Source organism: Glandiceps talaboti, chromosome 23, assembly GCF_964340395.1.
Source record: "Glandiceps talaboti chromosome 23, keGlaTala1.1, whole genome shotgun sequence".
NCBI lineage: Eukaryota > Metazoa > Hemichordata > Enteropneusta > Spengelidae > Glandiceps > Glandiceps talaboti.
In genome coordinates, this window is record NC_135571.1 from 7,309,980 (window position 1) to 7,325,526 (window position 15,547).

Below are 15,547 nucleotides of genomic sequence, written 5' to 3' on the forward strand. Positions count from 1 at the left end.
AATTAAATGAACCAACATCTATTGATTAGCAATAGCCTTAGACGTCAAATAGTTTCGATATTATAGTAAGAATATTAATTATTCATGGCATTACTCCCGCTTTATTAAGATATAACCATAGACCCTCCAAGGAGGCCTATGATATACCACATCGTTTTAATATAGCCTTCAGTGATTGGCCTAGACCGTATCACGTGGTACAGACTATTGACCCGTAGTGACCTCAATTTGCATATAGGAGGACTAGCTTTGTTCTATTTTCCGTAGGGCAATATTCATGTGGCACATTGGGGATTTGCTTTGACTATGGAAAAAATATGTGCCTGAGAAAGAGATGTGTAACAGTTATAAAAACTCGTTTTTTTGCCTGTATGGCCTTATTTGGGCAATAGTGAACGTCATAAACACACAGTGAAACTATAGCCACTAAGTTGCAATCAGTTGATACTATTTATGGTATAAGGTACTTGTTTATTTTACCAGGACAGGAAGTTAATGGTTACAAAGGAAGTGACATTTAATTGATATCACATACTTGTTGATAGTAGCATGCATGTGTCTGGCACAACCTTACAGAGGTAGAAAAATAATGTGTTTTCCTTTGACGAGATGTGCGATGTGATTTTTTTTTCTTGACGAGATGCAATTTTTTTTCTTTGACGAGATGTAATTTATATTTCTTTGACGAGATGTAATTTATTTTTCTTTGACGAGATGAATTTTTTTTTGACTCGATGTAGATCAGTTTCTGATCCACGCTAGGTATAAGCTTAGGTGTTCATTTGCTGAATCATTATCCAGTTGCCTATCCAACCCTGTTTCTATCTTTGCAATATACAAGATCATTTGGCTGTTGCTATGGGCGTGGTTATGTTGCTAGATATATTTGCATACATTTATTAAATGTTCGCTTGTCTATTAATCCCTGTTGTTATCTTTGCAATATATGTGATCACTAGGTTGTTGCCATATAGGCGTGGTCTTGTTGCTAGGTATATTTGCATACACTTTTTGAATGTTTGTTCACTTGTTTAAGAATCCCTGTTGTTACCTTCATGAAATACACCACCATTTGGATTCTGCTATGGGCATTTGCATATGTTGAATGTTTACTCACTTGCCTACCAGATGATGTCCTATTTAACCAAAATATACTGCCATTTGGTTATTGCAAAGGGAGTGGTCATGGCTGCTAGGGCCAATTGTGTCAAAATGTTTTGAAGAAAATCTGCAGAAAACATCTCTCCAACTTTCAATGTCATTGACCAAGCACTTTTTGAGATGTAAGTTTTTGACAAAAATTCACATTCTTAATTTGCATATCACTGATAAAATCATTATATGCTTAATATTTCTTCATCTATACACTCCCAGGTGCATCTCCATTAAATTTCAGCCCAATCTGCTCAGTAGTTTTGGAATTAAATACTTTTGACCAGAAGACACATTTTTAGCCTTAACTTGCATATCACTGATGGAATCATCATGTCTTGAACAATTCTTAATCTAAAAACCTCTAAGAACATTATAATCAAATTTCAGACCAATCTGTTCAGTAGTTTTTGCGTTAAATTTGCGTTAAATTACCAGTGGTAAGATCATTTTGATTTGAACAATTTCCCAACTAGACACCCAAGGTAATACACCCACCAAATATCATGGCAATCGGTATAGCAGTTTTTTACTATAACTTTTTACACACACACACACAGACAGACAGACACTTTGTCATGCCTATAGCACTACTGAATTTTATCAGTTCAGTTGTGCTAATTATACAACTTGGAGACGAGATGACATCTTCAATTATTGCCTTTTTATTTCATCATTTACAAGAACAGTATATATTCTACAGAGCAATACAGGTTAATTTAGAGATGATCACAAGGGCTTATCTTTATTTCACTATTTACACGAATGATAGTTTATTGGTTTTGAATTATTGTATGGCATAAGCAGAGTTTATATGCTTTCTGTAGTTAACCTTTGCTGTGTGTTAACGTTCCCGTAGTATTCTACTTACTGAAGTATACTCATAACCATGATTAAGTATTGCCAGAAATGAAGCCCAGTGTCCAGAAAAGAGGCATAGTGAAGTGTTTGATCACATAATTTAGTAGATCTATGTAAGGTGAAATTTTGAGGAAACACCGTTCTGATAAGCCAGAGTATATTTTCTAACTGATACAAAGAAACTTCACGGTGTCACTGTACCTCAGATGGTGCCGTACAGACTTGTTGTTTTTGTATAACACTGGGAACCTCCTACAATGCTGTACTAACAGTGCCAGGAGACAAGTTTTAATGCCATTGCTGGTACATCTACAAGATACGTTGTGTTGCACTGCCCCATTTGTCTACTCTGAAATGGGTTGACCAATATGCGAGGGTGCCTCGGCACAGCATACTTTGCAGACTATGGCACATATTGACACAAACATTTTACTACAATCATTAAGTTTGAGGTTGTTCATCAAAGTAAACAATATAATAATCTCAGCTTATGCCAATTTTAATGTTGTTACACATCAAATCATGTATAGTTTTTACACATGTACATACATTTCCAGTACGCTCATTCAAATGATATCGTACACCAAACATATACAATGCTAAATATATCTCACAATAAACACAAAAATAAGCACCAACTCTGCAATTCTTGTACAGCTAAGAACGATAGTATATATTCTTGTCATATATCACACTGAACAAAAAATTGAAGAAAAAATCTTAGAAAGTCGTCCCTAAATTGCACTTTTGTTTCAATATTTTCTATCTACAAGTCTAAGAAAGCTGCAAAGATTGACATAAAGCATTACTATTACAGAAAAAGTTTGATAGAAGTCCTGTTTTTTCTCCCAACTGCTCTGCACAAATCATCTTTATACATTAGTTCTACGCCCCATTTTATACTCAACTTAAATTCTGCAAGTAAATTATAGGACTGGCCTTTCTGACATGACATGAAACTTCGGCTTTGACCACTGAGGGCGCTGTGATCATCCATGTACAAACTATAGGTTTCACTGCTACTCATGGAAATTACCAAGATCTTAGCATTTATTTTTTAGCAACTTTTTAATTTCTTTAACTTGTCTTTCAAATAAAATACTCATCAAAATGCTATTGGTTTTGTAACTTTTTTTTTTTCAACAGAAATACAAAATTACTACCCCTAGATGCCATGTGTGCACACACAGAGAATAACTTACACATTTTACACAGAAAAGTTCACAGAATTCTTGACACAAGATTTAAAACTTGACATAATATTCAAGCTATCCACCCCTTTTTCTTTACAAAATTGAAATATTCCTTATTGAATATCACAGGACTAAACCAAATCTTGCACAGAAATAGGGGTTTTGACTTCATACTTTATTTTGATAAATAGCATGTTTTCTTTCTTTTCCAAACAATAGTGTGTTAACTTAATAGTAATATACACATGATCACACTTTTGGTGACAGATATAGATGCCACATTTGTCAATTTTTTTCATTTCAAGTGTTTAATCCAGGAACTTCCTGTTGGGGTTCTCACCGAACAGAGCTTCTCGGATCTCTGGCAACATCTGAAGATGAAGGAAAAGTAAAAAATTTAAAATATGAACATTGTCATTCTTTAATGTCATATGGCAAAGTAGAAAGTTGCTGAAGTGCTATGTGAATAATCCCTGTCATGCTATGCACATCATTTATAGAAGAAAGTGCATGAAAAATCATGGACTTGTGGAAGCAAACAAAGGTATACCAATATGACTATATTCGAAAACACAAGAGAAAGAGATTGTGTGTGTGTGTGTGTGTGAGAGAGAGAGAGAGAGAGAGAGAGAGAGAGAGAGAGAGAGTGTGTGTGTGTGTGTGTGTGTGAGTGTATTGGCAATGATGTGTGAAGACAGAGTAGGAAGTGAGTGTTGATACAAATATGTCGAGAGACATGAGTTGAGAGTGTGAGATATAGAGCAAGCAAGTACGCACAAATGCGAGTCACAGATGAAGAGATAGTGTTTGTAAGACACTGCTAGTGAGGACAAGAGTTCTAAAAGCATGTAACAGACACATTAATATTGAAATCTATATTATTGTAAAACAAGTGCAGAAATGCGTGAAAGTTGATACTTCTAATGTTTATCAACCATAGCTACAACATTGACATATTGACAATGTCCTAATAAATAGGTTGATAAGTTACTTCTATCCCACCACTACTTCTGAAGTACACAATATCAGTACAACAGCTTTCGAAATGGGATTAGACTTTAGGTGTGTGTTTTTATGTTAGTGTAGTATGAAACATGGAAATAAAATTTTTACACTATTGGTGTCAAGGAAACACAAATCTATTCTCTTTCAAAATTAGTAAATATAATCAGGGGTCACCATGCAAATTTTAAATTGAGGTCACAATTATATCAAATTTTCACCATTTTAGAATCCAATATGGCCGCCATTTTCGAATCCAATATGGCCGTCGACTACTGTGTTCACACTATGGGAAAATAAAAAATTCTTGATTCCCTTGAAAACGAGGCAAGGAAACCCGTCTTATTTTCACACGTAACAGGGAATAAACTTTCATACGGCAACATTTTGGGAAATTTTACAAATTTTGATTTCAGGGAAACTGTTCCCCAAGGCACATTCTACTTTAAGTCACGAATGAAATTAAAAGTTACAGAAAGATGGGTAAAAGATCGTGTATGACAGAGCAGTTTGTGATGATGTCTGGTGACAAAAGGAGCAGAAATTTCTGTAAATTCAGTTTATTATGAATTGTTTACCTGTTGACTTATGAGATCTAGTCTGCTTTCTAATGTATTAACTACTTTGATTTTGCCTGCATGTGCTGAAACCTCTACACCACCAGACCTGCAAACAAAAGAACATGGTCAAAGGTCAAAGGTCAAATTCAATAATAGTGCGTAAAAGGTAAACAGAGCCAACACTAACGTATGGTTGTATAGTCGAATATTTCTGTGTACTCCTTTTACATTGAAGGCCATTGCATTATGGGAGTCAGCAGAAGTAATATATTCATAGTTGAACAATGAATATTCATGACTCCTAAGTGCTTATTTTGTGAAAATTCAAAAAAATCAAAACATCTGTTAGGATAGCGGAAATATTGTAGTAGTGTTCGTTCTTCAAGTCTACAGGTGGGCTACAGTTAGGATAGCTGAAATAGTGTAGTAGTGTTAGTCCTTCAAGTCTACAGGTAGGCTACAGTTAGGATAGCTGAAATAGTGTAGTAGTGTTAGTCCTTCAAGTTCAAGTCTACAGGTATAGGTTAGCTTAGATGAGAAAGTACCAGTAGAGGTATATGCACTCACAGTGTAGCTGTCAAAGGCACACAAGTTAACTGCTTGGCCAACGACAACCGCCAAGTAGCTAGGCTAGACAAGATACGTACTATCAGTAACAATAAATATACTTACACATCAGGACCAAGGTAGTTCTTATCCATAGTTACATTAGTATCCTTCTTCGTAGCTTGTTTGTAAGATGCTATGCATTTGGGTAAAATTCTCTGCAAGGGAGGAAAAAAAATATACAAACACTAAAATCAAAATATGTCTCATAATTTAGTAAAAAAGCAACTGGCATAGAATGTGTCACATGTTCTACACAACATGTACAGTATCATGTATGATGATTGGAAGTTTCCTTGCCCATAGCAAGTATCGGAATGAACCACCATGAATCACACCTTCATGTTTAACGTTTGGCATAGAAACAAGAACATGTGACTAATAACGGGCATGTCCAGAAAACAGCTAAATATCAAATGATATAGGATACACAAAAGAGCAATCTCACGTTGCCTGGCAACAGTCTATCATGTACTGAAACTGCCATAGATGGCGCTATAATTAGGCAGAACAAAAATATCAAATGATTGAGGGCGCACTCACCTGCACGAGGTCTACATCTTCCCTCCTACATTTGATGGTTACATTTTTTTCTAATAACTGGAAGAGTCCTTGCATTATCAGACCTTCAAGTAGTTTACTATATTTGTTTGTATCCTTGGTTACCATTCCTAGTCGTTGTGTGGCTTCGTCCAACAGTGCGTGAACGTGATCTTCGCGTTCTTTCAACACTCGTAGTCTGGCTTGGTTCATCAAATTGGAATTCTGGCTGTTGGGGACAAAATCAAATAAAACGGAGGCATGAAATCAGATTTTGCTCATCACCCATGAAAAATTAAAGTGTCTATATGGCAGAAAATCTTTAATTAAAGTGGCCATATGGATTCTTGGCTAACACAAAAAGTTGCGTTAATTGGTTCTTACAAGTTGGAACATAGTTAAGCGTATTACTGGTGTAATTTTGAAAATCAAACTACATCAAATTTATTTAAATTATTTTATGTTTGAACATAAAATTAAAACTGGCATAGATGTGAGCATGTCCCATCATATCCATGTTATCTCAACTCATGGGTAAAATAATGACTTATTAAGTTTATTCTTTGTATATGTTTACTGAATACTGATGTATTAATAAGCATAGGTTATGTAGAAGCTATTTTCATCAACACTCCTTGTTTGTCAATCTGCTAAAAGTCAATTTACATTATATTTTAGTTATTTGCATGACCCTTGACCTCCATGTCAAACTCATCAACACTGTTTACTTCAGGTCAAAGTTGAGGGATTCTTTACATAAGAACTATTACTGTAGATAATTCATCGGCTGTCTGTTGTCTGTTGCCCTGTATACTAGTATATATTTATATGTAAAACCATTGAAGTTAAAGAAGTTATTGAAAGAATATGTGAATTTACTTGTTTATATACATCATTACATGTATACATACAAGGCCAAAATTACTATATATGTGTGTGCATGCGTACGTGTGTGTCTGTCTGTGTGTATGTATGTATGTACTATGTGTGTGTGTGCGTGTATGCGTATGTATGTATGTATGTATGTATGTATGTATGTATGTATGTATGTATGTATGTATGTATGTATATATGTATGTATGTTTGTGTGTTAGTTAACCCCTCCCCACGTTTCCCATGTTGTCATTCCTACATACAACAGTTAAGTCACGAATGTTGGTATGGCAATGGCAATGGGTGGGATTAGGTGGCAGTGGAGAGTGGTTACCAGGGCAACTGAGTAATACTCTTACATCTTTTTCTGCAGTTCTAAATTCTTTTCTTTCTTCTCATAATATTCCATAATCTTAACACGTTGCTGCTGCACCAGACGACCTTTCTCTATATTGAACTCTTCCTCAGCCTACAACGACAACACAGGTATGTCAATTAGTAGACAGATATGATGATTTATAAATATTATAAACACTGATAATAATTAACACAGACAGGCTCTACCATCACTGTCAAATTGACAATTTATTAGTCAATTGCTAATTCTTAAGATCCAACCAGGTGGAATCTAGAGGTAAAATTTTCCAATTTTCCATGAATTTTTTTTGAGAAGTTGATGGAAAATTCTTCTAAATGCCAAAAGACCTTAACAATACTCATTACTACAATACCAAGTATGACTCCAAAACTAAAATGTATTTTTATCTAATTTTTACTCAAATTTAACAAAACTCAATATTTTGAAAGATGATAATATCAATCCAGTTTTACATAAATTGATAATATACAACCTTTTTTAAAAATAATTTTAGTAATACTGTATATTTCATATCAGCTTTATTACTTTATTTTCTGATGTTACTCAAATTGAACAACACAAACTAATAACCATTTCCATCACACTGAATCCACCAAAAATGAGAGATGACAAATTTTACTTTAACTGGACAACAACCTGAGAGTAGTAAACCAATATATGAGTTTACAATGATTAAGAACTATTTATAATATATACAAAATGTTATCTATCTATTTTTAGAGTACAGCTGATATGTTGCGATAATAATCACTGAATAATTCCTATATGAAGGTGACTCAAGGCAAGGGCAAAGTATCCCCCCCCCCCCTCCCCCATGTATGAGCTTGCAAACAAAATCATATCTCAAAAGGATTATAATTGCACCCTTTTGGATGTTAGACAAAGATGAGTGATGGAACCTCAGTTCTTGTGTTTTTACCTGTGATAACATTTTGTAGGCATAATTATCGTTTTCTCATATTTCTGTGTGTTTTCAAAGAACTGAGAATGAGACCGCAATTTGACTTGAGACCCATACTACTCTGCTAGCAGCATAGCATATACATACATTTGGACGCAATCCGGAATTTTATGTTGCCTGTGAGAACACATGACAATTCCATAACAAGTTTTGAAAATAGTGTAATCTTCCACAGTATGAATTTTTACTGAGAATTTATAAATTACAATCTGACATTTGCATTAATGAAACCTAATATATAATTAGTTTATTGAATACATTGAATTCGTCAATTTGGCATAAAATTTGCATATAAAATTACACACCTTTGCATCGATCTCTTCTGCTTTCTCATTGGCCTCCTGGTCGATGAAGGCCATCATATGTTTGATCTGAAACGGAGAAAAATTTATACTACATTTATTTATTTTTACTACATCGGAAGTTATTTGAATGAAAAGTGAATGGTAGAGTATTCTGTCAGATGAGGGCAGCAAGGGAAGTACCATACCCGCATAAAACCAAAATGGACCAAAAAAGACTTTCTAGAATACCGGCCGGCAAATACGATTTCTGGTTTAAATTATCAATAAAACAGAAATATAGCTACAGATATTTAACCTGGACACATGATCAAACCCTCCGCGTTTTGTTTTCTGTGTATAATCTAATTATAAAGCGATATATCGTATATAAGATATATGAAACAGGGTTTCAATTCAATGAAGGCATTTTTCATGTTCGGTGACCTGTCCGGGTCGATCGAGAAAAAATGACTATTTTAACATTACATCTCAATGAATTGGTGAAAATTAATTACGGACTCACCTGCTTTTGTACATCTGCATCGCTAAGCGCCATTTTGATTACTTTTTTTTAGATTACTTAACCCGAAAAATTGGAAGAAAACAGAATCGATCCAAGCTACAAGCACAGACGAAACCCTATACAGAAATAAGATGGCCGATGTGGTGATTGTCACATGATCATGAGCCTTCGCTTGGAATGGTTCATTTTTGTGTGGGGTGGTTGTATGGTATTGCGAATAAATTGTATTCGCTACAGATTTCAGAATTGCCTTCACGCCTGTCGCTTTCTACAATCAAATAATAACAACTTTAGAATTAGAATTCATCAAAAAGTAAATAAAAAGAGTGTTATCTATTCACACAAGCATTCACATTCGTAGTCCCTCAAATAATATATCTTTCACCCCTAATAAATAATCACGTAAACTAGCAGAGAAGTCACCTGACTTATTGTAACCTTTGAACGACATGCTTACCGGCGGTTCATTTGACAAAACGACACGAAGGTCTTCCTTCATTTATAAAACGTCATATATCACATAGTACAGACAACGATGATCGATAAAACAAAAGGCGGGGGAATAACATATACTTTCGACACACCAGAGACGGTCACTTCAGTCCAATTTTGTCAAGTTGAACAGTTTTCTCAGCTCATTGCGTATGGTGACAGTAAGAGAGTTTCCGTTGGATTGTGTCGATTTCAGGTAAGTTTTTTTCAGTCTTTCCCAAATAATTATGCATGTAGAAGGAAAAGATATGAAATGATGTAAATTATGAATGTTCACAGTCATTGTATATTAGGTGTTTTAAATGAGGATGATAGCTGATAGTAGCAATTATGGGAATTGTTGCTATGGTGAAGGACTTTGGGAGATGATGATGATGATGATGATGAAGAGGATGATGGTGGTGATGATGATGATGATGATGATGATGACGGATGATGATGAAGGGGGGGGGGGAGATGTTGTATAATGTCTTGGACACATGTAGAAACATATGTCCAATCATTGTAGAAGATACAAATCATGGTTATGCTAGGGAGTGCAACCCTATTCTATACCGAACCTAACTCTATTCCTAACTCCCCAGCTTGTGCATAAATGTAAATGTGCATCTAAGTCTCTATTGTATAGTTAATCCATGGTTTTACATACTTGGTTGAATAGTTAGAGTGAGTGGTTTGATCCTCACAACTGCCGTTTGTTTCTGAGTGGCTAAAGTCATTTGGCAACTGAGATTAAACTATGTATGATTGGTGACCAGATAGGATGGAGCTTGCTCTGTAATTATGGAGACTGCAATGAATTGTATAGAATACTACCTAGTGAGTTGAAAAAGTGTAAAGGACAGTTGTGCCACTACAGGTCTTTGCCAGGGGTAATATTTGTCAATCTGTTTCAGCACATTAACAAATTGTAATGATTTACTGTCATTGTTGTTGTTTATCATATTAGGAAGAAGACCGTGATGTAGAAGAATTTGAGTTTGAACATTTAAGAGATTTCTATCACAGTACAAGGGTTGCAGTCATTGCATGGAGTCCAGAGACATCACTAGAAACACTACCAAGAAAAGTCATGTATGTCAAATTAGTGTTGTCATAATACTATTAATAGCATAGTTGAGTACAACTCAAGAAATAACATCGATGCATTTGCTTGCTAGTGGCATTGGGAGTCAGCAAAGACATACAATTGTAATCGTTGTTGGTAACTTGTCAAAGTGTATACTACAAAATCCAAAACTTTGCCATGTAAAAGCTTGTTCCTGGTCATTTAGAAATAATAAAGAAATTTTAGAGTTTAACGTCTTGTTTTCAAGGAAATCGACAATACTTTAATGCAGTAGTTGGTGGCCATATTGGATTCTAAAATGACTAAATTGTGATAGCATTTTCACCTCTATTTCAAAACTGTATGGTGACCCCAGATTTGTTTATTGATTTTAAAGACATTACAAATATATAAAGTATTCGCTTACATTGTGTCGTTTTTTCTTCAGATTTTGTACAGCAGGAGCAGACTTTAAATTAAGATTATTTTCATCAGATCTCAAAGACAATGACAATGTCAAGGTAAAAACTTTTATTGTAAATTTTGTGATGTCATATTCTGGTTACCAGACAGACAAAAGATTTCATGATTTGGCCACTAGGGGCGCTGTTCACAATCTGTTTTTGAGCCAGAATTGAGGGCTAGAATATTTGAGTATTGTAGTGTAGAGACAGCAGACATGAAGTTGCCACTCGTTTCCATGTTGTTCTTGCTGTCATGTTTTACTACTAGCAACTATCAGTAATGAAATCATGCCTAACCACTACTTTAATGCTGAAATCACACGATTCTTGTTACACACATTTTGTTCATAATTTACAAAGGTTATAACACAAGCAGTTCAAAATTTTTTTGCATTGAGCTTTTGAGCTGTCTTAGTCAACGATTGTCATCAAAATTACAAATTCCCATACTTACAGCTGACCAATAGGTGGCAGTATCCTTATCAGAAAGACAAATTTCATAGTTACAGCTGACCACTAGGTGGCGGTATGATCAGCCAATTGTAGATGTTCATGTTTTAACACAGTTTATTTAATATTATTCTTATCCTGAGTGTTCCTATACAAATATATGAAACAAGGCAATTTCCCTGGGCACTAAAGTTTCCTCCTGCAATAACACTGAACCCATGAGGGATGGCCCTCACTGGACTTCTTGGGAGATAAGTGTTTACATACATTTATGTACTGAAAGAACTATCCAGTAGTGGTTAGGCATAAACAATTATTGTATGCTGAGAATTGAGAACCCCCTACTAAGACTAATAGACTATAATAGGGAGTAGGATTGATAAAAAATGCAAGCATTAGTTCAGACAAAATAAATATGTCCTGCCTCTCACAACTTGTGTTATATTTTGGATTTAGGTTCTAGAAGGTCACAGAAGCTTTGTTAATGATGTCATCTTTGAACCCACACAAGGTCAACAAATTGCCAGCGTCAGTGATGATAGCACATGTAGAATTTGGGACATGGATGGCCTCCAGAGGGCGTGCTTTCCTCTCTACTCACCTGGTATGTCTATATGCTGGCATCCTGATGAACCAGCCAAGGTCAGTTGTTGGAACAGCAGACATTTTTGTCTATAATTTTTTATAATTTTTTTATCAAGAATGTCATCACAGGTACATAACAATAACATAGTCTGTAAGTTTTAAGTATTTTTCATCATTTTTGTTTCCAAATAAAAGGTTACTTATATTTTACCCTTCACTGTCAATTGTTTATAACTAGTACTAGTCACTAGCAAAACTCCTACCATGTTAAGGTTACATAGAGTTGTCGGTAGTGGAGTGGTTAAACCACTTGCCTCTTACCACTGCTTGCTGGGTTCGAACCCCATTCAGGGTTTGATTAAATTTACCACGCTGTAAGTAAGAAGAGTGTCGTTCAGTTTGACTCTACCGAACAACACAGGTTTTTCCTGGGTACTTCAGTTTCCTCCTGCATTAACACTGAACCCATGAGGAATGGCCCTCACTGGACTTCTTGGGAGACAAGTGTTTATATACTTAAAGAATGATCCAGTATAAATAAAGATTATTATTATTATAACTGCTGTGATACTGTACTCTAATATATAAGACTAAAATGGCGTCATTTTATTCATGTAATATGAGAATACATTATCTAAATATCAAAGTAAATATCATTACATGTTTTGTACATCTTTACTTTCAACAGCTCATGGTTGCACTGAAGAAGGGCACAATAAGAATCTATGACCTCACATCACAGCAGCCAATCATATCACTGGATACAAATCATGTGCCATTGATGTCAGCTGATATCAGTTTTCTTGACCCTCAACGTATTGGTGGTATTGGTAATGGTCATTGGATGATTTGGGACGCGACAATGTCAAGGTCAGGATATAATAATTTCTACTAAGGCCTAACAAAATAAATTGTGTGGTTCTGATACGCTCAAGTTTAGAATAGGTGGGGTAGGTAGATTTTTTATTTTATTTTATTTTTGCATATGTGAGTGTATAGTTCAGGTAGTTATGTTTTCTATATGGTCTCTATGTTATTGGTTTCTTCTCATCAGATGTACAGCCATTACAGATTGGAAGAACAGTACTTGTGTTTTATTGGTAGTATAAATTCTGGATTGCAAATTTCACTTACTTAGTAGCATTAGTGGAATCCTACCCCCACTCCTACCCCTACCCACCTTGTGATAACTTTCTGTACACCTGCAATAAAGACCAGATACAACAGTGTTATGCAGAACTCTACTAGCAAAATGTACCAACATCACTACTATAGAGATTTCTACTCACAGAGTCAAAACATTTCTTGAAAACAAATCATTTTCATGACATCTCGTTAGCATCACCAGGGGTGAACCCCAAGACCATGTACATTTATTCTAACATACCAATATCACTTGTTCACTTTAAATGTTTAATAACAGAACCCTATTACCCCATTTCTACTTTCCTAATAAGTGCACTACCGTACTGGTATAACTTATGGATTGCAAATTTCACTTATTTAGCCTTTGAGGAATCCTACCATATACATTATTCTTACATATCAATATCATTTGTTCCCTTTTCTTTTTTTTTTATTATTCAATACAACTGCAAGACAATACTGTACATAGGAAATCAATACGCTACACTTGTTCACTTCAGTGTTAACGGAACCCTAACCCCATATCTACTTTCCTGGTTTATTTTCAGTTTACCACAGGACAGTAGACAAGCACATAATGAAGGAGGTAGACACTTCAAATGGTCTCGTGTTAGTGAAAATTTATTTGCCACCACTGGTCACGACCAGGTCAAAGTCTTTCACTTGGGTCATTCACAGGTAAGAAATTTGACTTTTTCCGATGCAACAATCATTTAGTTTTGTAAATCAGAAATTTGTTTTGTAAATCAGAGTATTTGTTTTTGATGGCATACGTTGTATCATGTCAATATGTGATGCCAAGAAGCCTGTGGCTGTACTATGTTGATTGGAATCAATACACAAGTTGTTAGTTTGTAGCTGTGAAAAATTTCAAATTATCTTGTAGTAGTTCGGACTTAGAGCTAGTCTGTAAGGTATGCCATGATGGGGCGCCCTCACACATCAGTCATCCCCTCCCAGGTGAGGCTGGTTAGAGTAGAACGAAACAGCCTATCTCACAGTCTAACTCTAAATACCCACAATGCAGCATATTTTGGCTAAATAACTCAGTATATACAGTAACAGCTGTAGACGACCAAGTGATTTAACCAAAGTATATATAAATTATTTTACGTTTGACTTCAGAATTATGACAAGTTATGATTCCAGGACAAGAAAACAATGTTTTGGTTGAATTTCAGATTATGTTAAAAGTCGGTTCTGAAATGAGAGGGATGTGTTATGCCATCTGACATGTACTGATTGCAACCATACTTTCATGAAATTAATCTCGCATCTGATTAGTCTTACAACTTTTTCAAACTTACAAAACAATTAGAAACTATTCATTTTATATCAGTTGTTTGTTTTTATCTAAACTGGTACCTAGATTTAACACTTTTTTTTTTTCATTTCCAGGTCCCTGTATCTACAACACTGCCAGTCTTTGCAGGGGGTCTGAGTTGGCATGCCAACCTACCAGTCTGTGCAGTGGGAGGGGATAGGAAAGTACATCTTTGGGTCACTGAAATTTAAGGCAATTGATGTCAAACTTGTTCAACTGCAAAAGGTTCATCCTAACAGAATAACTCAGTGAATAATCAAGGGATTTTTTAATTATTTCCTTATCATTCACCTTGGAGAAACATTCAGACCTCTATATATATCTCAGCATCCCCACCCCCATCCCGACCCCCTCCCAGATGTTGGAATCTTTATATATCGCATTTTTTCTTTCTTGCTAAAATATTGTTTTGTATCCATTTTCAATTTTTCATATTGAATAAAGTGGTATAAGTTTTGAAATATTCAGGACTTTGTTTCATTTCATTTTCATGTTATTAGCTGCAGGAGTTATTACCGTACCCCTGTTTAAAATATTAAAACAGTTATCTGAAAACAGTGAATGGTTAAAGTTTTTGAAGTTACTATTATTTCATGTGTTGTAACTGTGGTTTCTCTGAACAGTTTCTTAAATAAGGGACTTATACTGTAGGTATGTGGAATGTTAATCTGTGTCAACAAGACATGTGAAATCATGTCAAAACAGTAAGGGTATGAGGTGTTTGTTGATATGGGGTGGGAGTGGGGAAAGGGGGTCTGTCTATTGTTAGAATAGTGATGATGGGAGGGACATCACAGGTGTTTGCTTACAGTGGGGGCTCAGTTGTCAAAATAGTGCCGGGGTGAGTGATATGAAAGGTGTTTGTTGACAGTGGGGGCTCAGTTGTCAAAATAGTGATGGGGTGAGTGATATGAAAGGTGTTTGTTGACAGTGGGGGCTCAGTTGTCAAAATAGTTCCGGGGTGAGTGATATGAAAGGTGTTTGTTGACAGTGGGGGCTCAGTTGTCAAAATAGTAATGGGGTGAGTGATATGAGAAATGTTTGTTTACAGAAGGTTCTAAGTTGTCCAAACAGTGTAGTAGTGAGGGATGTTTTGTTGAAAGT

General features: G+C 35.3%; 2 protein-coding genes across 2 annotated transcripts; one reads left to right on the forward strand and one right to left on the reverse strand.

Moving 5' to 3' along the window:
• Positions 1 to 1,805: 1,805 nt before the first annotated feature.
• LOC144452574 (V-type proton ATPase subunit E 1-like) lies at positions 1,806 to 9,069 on the reverse strand. The gene is made up of 7 exons (XM_078143684.1): positions 8,935 to 9,069; positions 8,433 to 8,498; positions 7,147 to 7,256; positions 5,918 to 6,143; positions 5,441 to 5,532; positions 4,787 to 4,874; positions 1,806 to 3,577 (listed from the first exon to the last, which is right to left on the reverse strand). Exons 1-7 carry the CDS (start codon positions 8,965 to 8,967, stop codon positions 3,515 to 3,517), a joined length of 678 nt encoding a protein of 225 aa, XP_077999810.1. The 5' UTR covers positions 8,968 to 9,069; the 3' UTR covers positions 1,806 to 3,514.
• A 319-nt stretch (positions 9,070 to 9,388) lies between these two features.
• Positions 9,389 to 14,803, forward strand: LOC144452944 (nucleoporin Nup37-like). The gene is made up of 7 exons (XM_078144175.1): positions 9,389 to 9,622; positions 10,376 to 10,500; positions 10,923 to 10,995; positions 11,845 to 12,030; positions 12,662 to 12,843; positions 13,668 to 13,797; positions 14,518 to 14,803. Exons 1-7 carry the CDS (start codon positions 9,470 to 9,472, stop codon positions 14,632 to 14,634), a joined length of 966 nt encoding a protein of 321 aa, XP_078000301.1. The 5' UTR covers positions 9,389 to 9,469; the 3' UTR covers positions 14,635 to 14,803.
• The last annotated feature ends 744 nt before the right edge of the window (positions 14,804 to 15,547 follow it).